At 32.9% G+C, this 14,780-nt stretch overlaps 1 protein-coding gene across 1 annotated transcript in view; it reads right to left on the minus strand.

Annotated features, from left to right (window-relative positions):
* USH2A (usherin) overlaps window positions 1–14,780 on the minus strand; it is a 1,025,480-nt gene that overhangs the window by 247,101 nt on the left and 763,599 nt on the right. Inside the window, exon 46 of the mRNA XM_074264677.1 lies at window positions 12,249–12,361. Within this exon, the coding sequence (XP_074120778.1) occupies window positions 12,249–12,361 (113 nt within the window). The remainder of the gene's footprint in view (window positions 1–12,248; window positions 12,362–14,780) is intronic.

Genomic DNA, 14,780 nt, shown 5'->3' on the forward strand with positions numbered 1-14,780 from the left:
GCCCATAATATCTCCTTGTAGGATCAAATCAATCATGCTGAACCATGATAAATTAGATAATTATTATCTCTATCAATTCCACTGTCTTAGTACCTTATAAGAATCATAACAAATTTTGAGGAGAACTTGGATAAAATGGATAGGCATGGAGAGTTTATCTTTGGAGGGAATGTCTAAATTTATTAACTAAGAGATGCATTTGATATTTGAATATAATTATGGACTATGAATATGTTTAATATTTCTATATTTCTATATTTATTCATAATTTTTGACATAGTATAATGGTCTAATTTTGTAAAGTTACTCTATGATCCTGGGTAATATCCTTCAATTGACAAGATATCATAAACCTTTTCCAGGAGAATAAAAAATTGATAGATTTATCCAACTCTGAGAAGAGAACATTAAAACTGACTATAATTATTGGGTTATTGTCTATGTATTTTTGTATTTCAGCTAATATTTCCCCTATAAATTTAAATGCTGTGTCAAGTAAGTGAATATATTTTTTAACAATTTTATTATCAATAGTACATTTATAACCCTAACCCTTTTTAATCTTTCAATGTTAATTTTTATTTTTCCTTTGCCTGATAAGTATTTGTAACTCCTGATTTTTTTAGGACCACCTGAACCAAAGTTTCACTTTTGCTTTGTATATGTCTTTATTTTATTTTGAGAGGCATGTTGCAGTATATTGAGAGTTGACCTTTGAGTTAGGGAGACCTAGGATCAAGTCCTGCTTTCAACATATAATAGCTGTGTAACTCTGAGCAAATCCCTTAATCTCTCAATGCCCCCATTTAACTCTAAAGCTATAAATTGTAGAAAAGGTACAGGCATGCACTGGTAAAAGACATTTTCTCTTTCAAGTTTCCCTTAACTAATGAAATCGCAGGTCCAGTGTCTTTCCCTTTCTCTATTTTTTTGTCTAACTGATTCTTAAATGAAACAAATTCTTAGATATTGTATGTTAGCCATTTAGCCATCTTTTTCATTTCACTCATCAATATTTAAGAATTAGTTTTTAGATAGATATTTTCATTCATTTATTTCTTTTGTATTGACTTTTAGCCATTTCCTATTTTTTGTTAGTACCTTTTATCTTTGAAACAGCAATATTTACCTTTGTGTGATACTTCTTATTGCCATAGTTTTCCTCATCCCACTCCAGGTAATTTCCATGACTTTACTTAAATTACTTTATCTTTCTTTTCAGTTTGTTTAACTACCTTCTTTTTGTATCTCCTATTTTGAGCCATTAAGAAGGTATATGGTTTAAAATCCTCATTCCCAACATTTATATCCTGACCAACATGTTAAACTTAAGAAACATTCTTGTATGATCCTATTTCTAAGAAATATTCATTTAAATTATCATCCTTCTTATTTCTATCCCTTTTACTACATTATTAATTATATTTTTTAAATTTCACATTTTGTATCTACACATGTTACTCCTGTATTCTATCTCCTTCATGAAAGATATTACTTCTTTTTTTTTCTTCTTTTTTATTAATTTTTATAATTATAACATTTTCTTTGACAGTACATATTCATAGGCAATTTATTTTTTTACAACATTATCCGTTGTACTCCCTTCTGTTCCAAATTTTTCCCCTCCTTCCCTCCACCCCCTCCCCTTGATGGCAGGCAAAGATATTACTACTAGACCATTTTCAAGTTGGCATTTCTATAGTCTTTATCTTCTCTTTCCTTAATTTGCTTATTATCTTTTGAGTTCTTCTTCTGATTTACTTTTAGAAATCAATTTATGAATAAAAAAAATCATGACAGAAAGAAATTTATGAAAGAAAGAAATTTGTGAAAGTAAGAAGAAATGGAATATAGTCAGAATTACTGTGTATCCTAAATCATGGGATAAAGATAGCTACCCTCTATCCTTAACATGATTCCATGATCACTCAGTGTTCTGAAATACAATGTATCTTAACACTAGATTTACTTTTCTCCCTAACATCCCAGGTGCCACCAATCCTCAGGAACTCATATCTCTCCTTTCTTTGGGATGAGATGAACTTCTAGAAAGAATAGCTCTTGCACATCAAATGATCAAGTTGTATATTCATTCTAAACAAAACCCATTTTGAAAACTCTATCTTTTTCTGCCTCATATATTCTATCCTATAGTAATAGTTTTGATAGTAATTGTTTTTTTCCCTTCTAACATAAAACAGAGTTTTATTGCCCTCTTCCCTTCCTAGTCCTTTTCTTTCATTAACCTTATTCTCCCATAACCCCACAACTTCAGTATAATAGTAGAAAAATATATATATATATATTTATATATATATATTCCTTTCACTAATAACCTCAAAGTTAATTAAAATATTATGTAAATGGAATCTACAATTATTATTCTCAAACCATGAGCAAACTACTTAATAGGCTTTTATTTTGTGCCCAGAACTTTGGGTCATATTATGTTATGAATAGATATAAAAATGCTATGAATTTAACAAAAAGTCTATGTCTTATTTCTTTTTGCCTTTTACTGCTAAATTCCTTGAAAAGGCTCTCACCTTAGGTACCTTCAGTTTCTTTCCTCTCATTTTCTTCTCAACACCTTAAATTCATCTTCTAATTTTATTTGAGGCATCTAAGTGGTACAGTGGATAGAATGATGGGTCTTCAATCTGGAAGCTTGAGTACAAACCTAATATCAAATTCTTATTAGCTGTGTGACCCTGGTCAAGTCAGTTAGCCTCCGTTTGCTACAGTTTCCTCAACTGTAAAATGCAGCAGTAGCAATATCTCTCAACATTGTTGTGAAGAATCAAATCTACAAATACAATATTTGTAAAAGTCTGAGCACAGAGACTGGCATAAAATAAGTGGTATATAAATATTTATTCTTTTCTTTCTCTAACCCATATTATTCTATGGAAATTGTTCCCACTAACATTACCAATGATCTCTTAGTTATCAAATCTAATAACCTTTTCTCAATCCTTATTCTCCTTATCTTCCTTACCCCTTCCACTTCTCCCTGTCCCAAAGCCTTTGACATTGTTGATCACACTCTTCTCTTTAATATTCTCTTCTCTCTAGATTTTTAAAATACCACTCTCCAGATTCTACTATCAGACTGTTTCTTTTCTATACTATTTCACTTGATTATCTCATGAACTCCCATGGATTTAATTACCATCTCCATGCTGATGATTCTGTAGTGTATCTATTCTGCCCCAGCTTCTTTGCTGATCTCCAGTCTCACATCTCTAATGCCTATCAGAAATTTTGAATTGAAAGTCTGAGTAGACATTTTAAACCAACATTCTCATTCATCTGTCCCCTAAATCCTTATCACATGCTGTCTTCCTAAGGAGCATTATCCCTCAGCTTCCAATCTGGTAGTTATTCTTGATTCTTCACCTTTCATATCCAAGTTATTGCCAAGACCTGTCAATATCAACTTTTCAACATCTCTTGATTATGGCCTCTTCCTTCCTTTGACATTGATACCATTTTGGCACAGTCCTTCCTCACTTTACACCTTGATTATTAAAATACTCTTCTGGTGGGAATTGATGCATTGAATTTTTTCACATCTCAATCTATTCACCAGTCAGTCACCAAAGTGATTTTCCTAAAATCCAGGTGTGATTATATTACCTTCCTTTTCAATAAACTCAAATGGCTCTTATTGCTTCTATACATCCTGGGAAATTGTACTATTTTGTCTTGTTGGCAGATTTCCCCTTTTTTTTCAAGATGATGTGAACAAAGTAGTAGGGATTCATTTTTGGAAGTGGGTTAGATGATGGCAGCAAAGGCCCATTTTAATGCTAAAATATCTATAAATCTGTGATTCATTAGAATGTGACAGCCATATTTCATCAATTCATATGACATTCCAAGATTTGATAATTTTCAGAACAGCAGTGGATCTAAGTGTTTTAATCTACCATGCTGTTTCCTCACAATATGTACAATTTGCAAAAATAATTTTAACTCACTATAAAAAATTAAATAAATCAATTTATTTGGAAGAAGTTAGAATTTTTAGGAAAAAATGACATTTTTTCCCAAGATTTTAAAATGGAACACAGAAAGTGGACACCTCCTGATGTGAAAAACTAAGGAATGCCATCTAATAATGTTCATGGAACTTCTAAAATAATAACAGTTTCTCATCAGATCATTCGATATGACATCACCATTCTGAAAATAGAGTGTTCCATTGCAACAGATGAATACTCCAAAAGTTTGAGATACTTAAAAAAACAAATAAAAAAGAGATACTTTTCTACTGTTTCCTTTGTCTTACCCAAATTCACATTGCAATTTTGTGGAAGAAGCAGAAATCTGCAATCGTTTCCTATACTGATCTGCCATTCATTGGTCCTTTTTCCCCTTTGAAAGTTTTCAATAGTGACATAGCTCTACCATCTTAGAGAAGGCATTGCTGACAAAATTGGCCATAGATTTATACTATTTCCAGCCTGATTATAGAATTAACATAGACTCTTACCCTTGAGTAATATCCTCATCCATATTATATATTCTCTAGTGAGGTTGGAGTCACCTTACATTTTCTTGTAGAATTTCAGTTTATATCTCTTTTCATATCAGTACACATTCCATTTTTTGCTAACTTTGGTCTTCTTCTGATATTTGGAAGCTCTTCCCCCACCATTAAAATTGTAGTCACAGAATGAGAGAATCTTAGAGTTGGCAGAGAGCTCAGGGATCATCTAGTATAATTAATGCATGATCAAACAATCTTTCTACAAAATCCTTGCCAAGACTTTATCATATCTTTGCTTGAAGTCAGTTATAGGGAATTCACTTCCCCCATAAGCAACTCATTTCACTTTTGTTTAGCTTTAATTATTAGAAAGGTTTACCTGACATCAAGCCTACATTTTCCCCTTTGTAACTTCTATTGTCAGTACATGTAAGCTGGGTATAGTCATGAATTTATTCATTTTACTTCCCAGCCATCTTCTTTCCAGTTATCTTCCTCCCCACATTTCATTCTCTTGTGATTCTGGAACCATAATCTCATCAATACGGGTATTGGTATTCCTCATTCTTTTAATAATTTTAGTCTCTTGGATATCACTTGTCCATTTCATGAATTAAAATTGCTCAGTTAAAATGTAGTGTGTATGTCACTTCTCTTCAGGGTTCTAATCATTTACATATGATCAACTGGTTCCTTTTTGTTCACTTTGAGCAGCATCAAGACACTTACAACTGGGCTAATGATTATTATGATAAAATCAGAAAATTTCTATAAATAAGATGAAGGCTATAGTTAGAACTTATTAGCCCAGTGCCTTTTTGGATGAAACTACTTCATCCTACTTTAAAAGATTCAAGATGATGTTTTCTCAACCAAAGCTCCCACACCATAGAGCCTTCCTTATTATGCTGTTGTGAATAATCTGTGTGTGAAAGCTACTAGACTTGGGCATAGAAGGAAGATTACAGGTCAAAGGACTGATGAAGACATTCCACCTAAAAACTTCAGGAAAGAAAAATAAACAAGATCTTTCTTTTGGTTACACAATGAGCTCCTAACATATCAGAAAAATTTCTGAAGAAGATAGGATAGTGTATACATCTGATAACTATAATAATGAAGAAGCATAAAAGCATCATTAATCAATAAAAAATAATACACAAAATATGAGAAACAATGGAAGATTAAAGTGTGGTCCAGACAAAGCTTTATTTGGTATTCAAATGTTTTGCCCATGTTGGCTTTGTGAGGCAAGCATATATGAAGACATAACCATCAAGTTTGGCTCATATTCAAAAGGATTGCCCTCTATATTCCTAAGGAATGGCAATAAAGATTCCACTTGGAAAGCCTCAGTGCTAGAAAACACATTACCTCAAAGGAATCTCATTCTACTTTTGGCAGTCTCTAATAATAAAGATGTTTCTCCTTCTATCCAAACAGAATTGCCTTTTCTTAAATTTTCATCCATCAATCCTAGTTGTCCTTTGGAACCAAGAAAAAGAAAGCCAGCCTCTCTTTCACCAATAGACTCTCAAATAATTAAAAACAGTTATCATGTCTCTTTAAATGTTTTCTATAGGCCAAGTGGATTTTCAGGGTCAAGTCCCTTGTCTCTAACTGCATTTCAGTATCATGTTATTGAACTGATAGAGAAATTACATATTAAGTTCTTGCCATAAGTAATAAACACAAATCTCATCCCAGTCTTTCATTTACAGGTACAGTGACCAAATACATTTTGGTGAATCAGAGTCCACTGGCCCTGATCCATTAAGTATTTGTGACTAATGTCTATCCAGAAGGTTGGATTCATGCAATAACATCAAATGCAACCTGAGTTATCTTTTTTTTTTCAAAGATTCTTGCATATTTTCAAGTAACAGAGTAAAATACTTAATTTGATATTAAAATTTCAAAGTTCTCTGCCTAGGAAAAATTGGAAGATCTTTGTTAATATAGGTGTCTTTCTTAAACAAGGAATCTTGAAATAAGAAAGAGGATTTGTTATTTTCTTCCTTAAATTAAACCTGATTTTTCTAGTTATTAAAAAATTTGAGCAATTCTTCCAAATTATAAGTAAAGTTTTGACAATGTTGCTCAGTGGTCACTGAAAGCAATGGGAGAAAAGTGAGCCTAGTTAAGTAGAGCTGGTTTATCCACAGCTGTATAGTAGAGAAAAGCCAAGAACCTCAAAACTTCACATCAACTTTTTTCAAATAATAAAGGCAAACTATTTGTTCCTGAGCTGACCTTTGGTGCCATACTTCAGCCTGCAGGTGAGTTATTAACTTCCAAATAAAAGGGGATTTATAATGGCAATTGTGGTCTAACCTTCATTTAGAAGTACCCAGACTGCATTGCTATCATAAAGACTTCTAAAAAGTTGGTAGGCAAAATTATCATTTATGTCATTTGGTACCTGGAGGCAAATTTTAAAACAATTATTTGTGAATGCTACAAAGACATGATCTCTCAGCCTTCTCATCAATAATACAGCCCCAAACTGATGTGAAATAAAAGGACTTGCTAGTGCCCCAATTAAAGGCAATAAATGGTATGATCTGCTTTCTCTTTCTACTTTTCCCTGAGCACAGAGCCTAGAAATCATGCATTTTGGTCTTCTGGCAGTTATGTATTAAAATGTCCCTCTTGTTTATAAAAACTGATATTCATTTCCCAGCTTATCCCTTTACAGAGAATAAATAAGTGAAATTCATATGCAGTCCAGTGCCCAGTGAAGCTGTCAGCTGCAGTGTTTGTCATATTTCAATCAAAGCCCAAACCAGCCAGCCATCTCTATACAACACAGTCCCTACATACTCGAGGACCAGAATTAATGAATTAGCTATTGATTAAATTCCACTCTAGCAAATCCACCATGGCAAATAAATGAACTACCCAGGGCACGTGTAGGCCATGGCCAGACATGTCCGGGCAATCGATCTGTAGTTAGTATTCATTTGGGATATAAGAACAGCTGATGATAATATGACAAGTACGGAAGAAGCAATATAGAAACGGTACCTGTGTCTGAATAAAAGGATGACAAACTTAAAGGATACATCTTTTTACATTCATATGTTTTGACATTTTCTTTTCATGTATTTAATAGCAGAAACACACTTAAGTGGCTTTTTTTTCCTGTTTTGATTCTTGCCAAAACCAACACAAAAGAAGATATAAATTAAACAAAGATGAGAAGCAAAATTGAGTTCTTATCAGCAGACAAGCTTTGATCATATCTGTAGATGTAGCTCCTAAAAAAAACAGCTTAGTTTCACTCAACACTTATATTTTATTAAAATACAGATGGGATCTAAGGAGACAGTAGAGTATAGTGGGAGCAGAGTAATATTTGGAGCCTTAGGATTTGGGTTCAAATTCTGATTCTGCCCCTTACTACTTGTGTGTTCTTTGGTAAATTACTTTTAGCCTCTAGCTTCCTCATTTGCGAAATGAAAGGGTTGGGATAGATTAATAATAATTACAGTATTAGCTATCATTTGATATAGCACTTACTATGTGCCAGGTACTGTGTAAGTACTTTACAAATATTAACTCATTCATCAAAACAATCCTGAGTATCATTATCTACACTTTACCAATAGGAAAACTGAGGAAAATAGAAATCAAATGACTTACCTAGAACTACACAGGTAGTTTTAGGCTAAATTGGAACGCAGATCTTTTGGATTCCAGAACTCAGTGCTATATCCACCTCATCATCTAGATTAATTCAAATGTCCCCTCTGTTTTTAAATCTATGAACTATGATTTCATAAGAATGATACCTCCCCCCCCCCCAAATCAAATTTGGTTCAAGGGGTATGGGAGGAAATCCAGTTATTTGGCATTTTCCTGAAGGCTTTCACACTTGATTTTGTTTGTTGTTAAAATCAAAAGAGACCCCACTTCCACCTCAATAGAAATATAACTAACAAGTACATATTGCCAGAAGTATTATGAAATTACAACAACAATAACACACACAGGAGGCTAACTGCTTTAGTGTTTGGTATAATTTGGATAAATACTTTGGCAGCCTCTACTTGCTACTTATAAATCAGACTTCTGGAAAATGTAGCTTTGCTGTACTAGATCTCTTAAAGAAAAGGAAGTCATAGAATGCCAATATCTGGCTGTGGCTCCCTTTTGCCAATCTTATTCTGGTTTTGATACTGAAAACATTGCCAATAGCTCCAGAGAAATGCATATACATATATATACATATACAATACCATGAATATATGTATATATAATATACATACATACTATATGTAAACATGTCCATGTCTATGTGTGTATACACATACATATATGTGGAAAGAGACAGATAAATTATACAAAGACAAAGAGACAGAAAAAGAGAGATTTCCACATAAATTTATTTTTAAGGAGGTCAGTTTTTTGGAGATAGTTTAAAATCACACCAGTAGAGATGCACTAAATATAAGGGCTAAAAGGAGATCATAAATCATTTAATCCAACCTTCTCATTTCACAAATGGGGCAAATAAAGCCTGGGGAATATAGATGATTTGCTCAAGGTAAAAATGACCTGACTGAAACTAAAACTTGACTCTCTCTGACTCCCATTTCACTGTTGTGACATGAAAGTCCATTATTACTATACAGCTTGAATGTTCCTTTCATATTCCTGCCAGTCTATAGCATCCTAAATTAATGATAGTTATTTTTCAAAAGTTTTAAAAATATTTTTAAAATAAATGTCTTTACCTCATTGATAAGTGTCCTTAAAAGTAATATTAAAAGTTTATTCTACAAAATCTCACTAATGAAAATAAATGATACAAAACTGGGCTTTATATTCTTTTGTGAGAGGAAAGTGCAACTAGTTGCTGTAGTAGACAGAGTGTTGGCTATAGAGTCAGGAGAACCGTTCAAATATGACTCCAGACACTTACTAGTTATATAGCTCTGGTCAAGTCAATTAACCTCTGTTTATTCCTGTTTTCTAATGTGAAAAATGGATATAATAATAGTATCTACTTTGAAAGGGTATTATGATGATTAAATGAGATAATGTTTTTAATGCATTTTGCAAATGTTAAAGAACTATGTAAATGTTAGTTTTTATTTTGCTTTGTTATTTAAAGAAATCAATGAAATAAAAAATCATTACTTTTCCTTCATATCCCATATAATTAATCGCAAGAAATGTCTTTGTAAGAAAAATAATACTGCAAGGGAAATGAAATTGTTGTCTGCTGCTGGATTATTTTTTCTATGGATTTAGCACAGATAGTGAAAGAAATGTTCGAAGTAACTAATCAGTGGTTCCACCAGTTGGGTTGAGATTATTGGAATGCTTGTGGATAAAGAGAACTCTTCTGAAGAAATGGGTCAATTCACCCATTAATTGGGTAAGAAGGACAAGCTATCAGACACCTCCTCTGTTGTGTTGTACTAGATGGAGGTCACTTTAGCTGGATGTATTAACAGCATTGATATTTGGTTCTTGTATTGTCTTAGAAGATGTATATACATTTTCCACATAATAAATTCTCCCCTATTTTTGATTTTTCTATCTATCCGATAGCCAGACCATTAGCTTATCATATTAAGTTTCTTAGCCTGAAATTTGAGACATTCACATATGGCATATAATCCAGGTTACATCATTTATGCAGTCTGTTGACTTTATCATGGCTTCACCTCTGACCTCCTGAATTGGATGTATTGCCAATCAGTAAATCAGTAAGTGTTTATTGATCATTTGGTTCATTCTCAACGCTATGCTAGGCAGGGCTGAAGATATGTTTCCTGAATTCAAGGCCCTTACATTTTATTTGTGCTCCTTTCAGTGATAGTTTAAACACTATTCTTCTTGATCAGCTCAAGAAATGAAGAAGCATTTAGGGGGAAAAACAACCTCAAAATTTCAGACTGGGAAGTTCTGTGAAGGAATTAATTGTATTATGAAAAAACTTATTATTCTACCACAGATAGATCAATTTATGTTCCATAGTAGAAAATGACTGATTTGGGTTATAAATCAATCAAGGTCAATATTAGGAATAGTCTTTGCCTGCCTTTCTAGCAGACTCAATATGATGGGTTGAAGTGATCACACTCTCATTTGATCCATGTAGAACTGGAGGTAAGCTTTATATTTTGAATGCTGAAGATGTATTGGTCAAAACTTACATAAATATGTTTTGGAAATTCTAGGAATCATGAGACACCGAGACCAAATGTGAAATGTTAAAGACACTGGTAGTATTGATGTAGGTGACTCAAACATATAGATTTTCTTTTGCAATCTAAAATTCAACTAACATTTATTAAGCATCTACCATGTGAAATCATTTCACTGACCACTAGGGATATAAAGATGAAAAGCAACATAGTCCCTGTTCTTAAAGAATAGAGTGGATATTGTGCTTTATAGAAGGATTCATCATATAATTCCTTCAAAAAGGATCATAAAAGAATAATATTTAGACCTGGAAGGGAATTTAGATTTCATCTAATCCAACTCCTTCACTTTATAGCTGAAAAAAGTAGGGCATAGAAAGGTTAAGTGTCTTGTCCAAAGTCACATAGCTAACAAATGGTATTGACAGTATTTGAACCCATATCAATAGAGAATTTGTTTTCTACATTCAGGACTTGGTTTGCAGATCATTAACTCCTTGAGGGAAAAAAAAGGAAAGTAGAAATGGTCTGATATTATAAGAATTTCAGATCTTTAAAAAATTAAGGACCCTTGTGTGACCCTAGACAAGTCACTTAATCTCAATTGCCTCACCAAAAAAAAAAAAATAAAAATTAAGGACCCTAGGGGGGCAGTTAGGTGGCATGGTGGATAGAGCATAGAACCTGGAGTCAGCAGAACCTAAGTTCAAATCCAGTCTCAGACACTTAATACTACCTGGGCAAGTCACTTAACCCCAATTGTCTAGCCAATAAATAAACAAACAAACAAACAAACAAACAAATAAATAAATGAATGAATGAATGAATAAAAAAATAAAAAATAAGGAACCTACCTCATGAGAATCTATCAGCAAGAAAGAAAACAATATGATATCATGAAGGAGCGGAAAGAATACTAAATGAACTGAGTTTGAATCTTACTTTCATTCGTTATATATTGATCTTAGGTAAATCACTTAGATTTCTTATATCTAAAACAGTGACCATTATACTAATACTACTAACCTCACTGGGATATTTAGAAGATAAAATGAGAATGTGTAGTAAAAACAAAACAAAACAAAAACCTCACTTTATAGCTAAGTGATACAGTGGTTAAAGTACCAGGTGTGGAATCAGGAAGACTCATCTCCTACAATTCAGTTCTCACCTCAAATACTTACTAGATAAGACCTTAAGAAAGTCACTTTAATCTATTTGCCTCAGTACCTGCACCTATAAAATGATCAGGAGAAGGAAACAGCAAACCATTACAGTATCTTTGGCAAGAAAACCCCAAATGGAATCATGAAGAGTTGGACATTACTGAAAAACAATTGAACAGCAACAAATTATGCTAATGTGAAATTTTTGCTACTGTCAATTTGGGCAATAATGATAAATCTGATTTATATCAAACTTCATCACCGCATGTCTAAATGGAATATTCCTAAATTCTGTTAATTATAAATATGCCTCCTCCCATAGATTATAATAGGGTATGAGGTATAATTAATATAATATCAATAGAATAATGTCCTATTTTAAATATTATTAATATGAATTCTATCAATTAAAAAATTAAACTATACCTTGAGCTGATTACATGTATTTTGGGTGCAGCTATTTCACATGGTGTATCTTCCACAGTGGTAATTTGTGTTCCTTTGCTCTTCACACAAGCATATTTGGTACAGACTTCAACCTGTAAGAATTATTTAAATGATTACATTCAACATCTTTTCAGTGGCACAGACTTGTAGGGGATTAATTCTGCCCTCATTCCCTAAGTATTTCACAATGTCATGCATTCTCTGGGTGCTTAGTAAGTAATAGTTTTTGACGGCAATCTTCTTTAGTGAGGTTCTGAGAGGTCAGAACTGGGCCCATTACAATTTTCTCAGTCCTTCTCATGGTGCTGTTTAGTCCCTGGATTGCTCCCACTCAAAAAAAAAAAAGATAGACATTAATCTACTCTGAGCAGACTCAAAAAATGAAAGATGCCTAGGCAACATTTTGCAAGCATAATAGGTTATCACTACATACCACTCTCCAGATCTATAACCAAAGTAGGGTAATGATGATATCTTCCATAAGACTTGACATTTTACAATAAATAGCCTCAATGCTAATGTGGACTAGAAGAAAAATGAAGCCTTGAGAGGTTTCTCACTATGGCTCAGTTATTTTATATCCATTTGTTCCAGCTACAATTGTTTTTTTTTTTTTGTTTTTTGTTTTTTTTTTTTTTACTCTAATCGCAGCAGAAAATCATCATTCACCCCTTAATTCTGTAACTTAATCTGAATAAAAACCAAGGAGGATGGAATAACTGATAATGGGTAATAAGATCCATTAGGTATTAACAATGCAAAAGTAATACAAGTGGTGAAATGGGAAGAAAGATAAAGATACATTCTAGTAAAGAACTCAAGGAAAAGATAGGAAAAGAAACAGAGGAACAGATAGAAAGGGAGGAAAGAAGAAAGGGAAAGAGTAAGTAAGGTAAAGTAACAGAGAGAAAGGAAAGGAGAGGGCAAGAGAGAAGAGGTGAAAGGAATAGAGAAAAGAATAGGAAAGAGAGGAAAGGAGTGGAGGGAAGAGGAGGAAAGGGGAGGAAGGAGAAGGAGAAGAAAAGACAGTTAAAGAGGAAGAGAGAGAAAGATGAAAGGAAAGGAGAGAAAAAGAAAGGAGAAACTTTATTCACTCTAAAGTGACAGAGATGTGGAGGAAATTGGTAGAGAGAGAGAGACAGAAGAGATACAGAGAGACAGAGACACAGAAAAACAGAGAGACAGAGACACAGAAAGACAGAGAGACAGAGAGAGACAGAGAGACAGTGAGACACACAAAAAAGGACAGAGACAGAGACAGAGACACACAGAGAGAGTCAGAGACAGACACAGAGAGATAGACAAAGACTATCTCTGCCTGTGAAGAGACACACTAAAACAGATTAGAAAGAGATAAAGAAAGGCAGCTTATTTCTTTCAGGGCTTACTAGCTAAAATACTGAATCAGGAAGAGACTTAAAGGAGACCCATGAGTCCTGAAAAATCCTGGCCATTATTACTGATGATCTTTCCTAAACAAGTAGTTCTCTATTTTTTGTCTCTATTTAAGAAAATCCAAATGTCCCTCTGCTTACTTTTCAAAGTTATCATATTCATAGCCTAAAAAGCGAAATAGACAAATTTGCTGTAGTTATTATGAAATATTTATTTATGTCTTATGACAACCTGAGGCAACTTTTAGAATATAAGCAAACTCTACTAGGCAGTCTGATTGGATAGGTCTAAGAGAATTAAACATAACCTAAAAAAAACAAATTATATATTATTATTATTAACTTCAAAAGAATTAAAGACCAGGAGACTTAATTAGTATTAGTAAAAAGATAGAGCATATAACATACAATGAGGGAATTTGCCACTCCTACAAAAACCTATATTTGATCTATGGGATAAGGTGAAAGTCTCTTTTATTTATAACAAAGCAAGGGGGAAAAGTCTCTAATTTGAAGCATACTAATCATTTCATTATCATATTCCATATGCAGGTTACAAATCCAGATATAGCCTTTTTTAAAAAATGGATATGAAATGATTCATATTTACAGATGAAGATGGATATTATTCCTATTACAAAAAGATCCTTCATTTGTTAAAAGGAATTCTTCAAATAGGCAGCTCTCTGGGCATGTTTAAATGTCTGTTTATAAATCATTAATGGCCTAATGATTTTCTGAAAATCATTTTCCAAGCCATAAGAAACATTAGTGAACAGGTTCAAATTTTCTAAATTCTATTAATTGTGTAAACATTATATATAGCTGTTGAACTATAGCACTTATTTTGATGTTAATCATTTTGCACTTATCATATACTGCCTTGAATTCTTAATAATCTTTTTATTATGTCATAGAAAAGTGTCTTATTTCTCGGCAGCACATACATTTCTAGAAGGCAAGGACTATGTCTTATCTTCTCTGGATCCTCAGTGGCAATTTGCACTTACTAGTTGCTCAATAAATATTTGATCATTGTTGACTGAATGCTTGTTTTTTACAAGAAGTTCCCCTCTCCTATTTTACTTCATACATAGGTTTGTGACCTATGCATAAG

Source organism: Sminthopsis crassicaudata, chromosome 4 (genome assembly GCF_048593235.1).
Source record: "Sminthopsis crassicaudata isolate SCR6 chromosome 4, ASM4859323v1, whole genome shotgun sequence".
In the NCBI taxonomy this organism is placed as follows: Eukaryota; Metazoa; Chordata; class Mammalia; order Dasyuromorphia; family Dasyuridae; genus Sminthopsis; species Sminthopsis crassicaudata.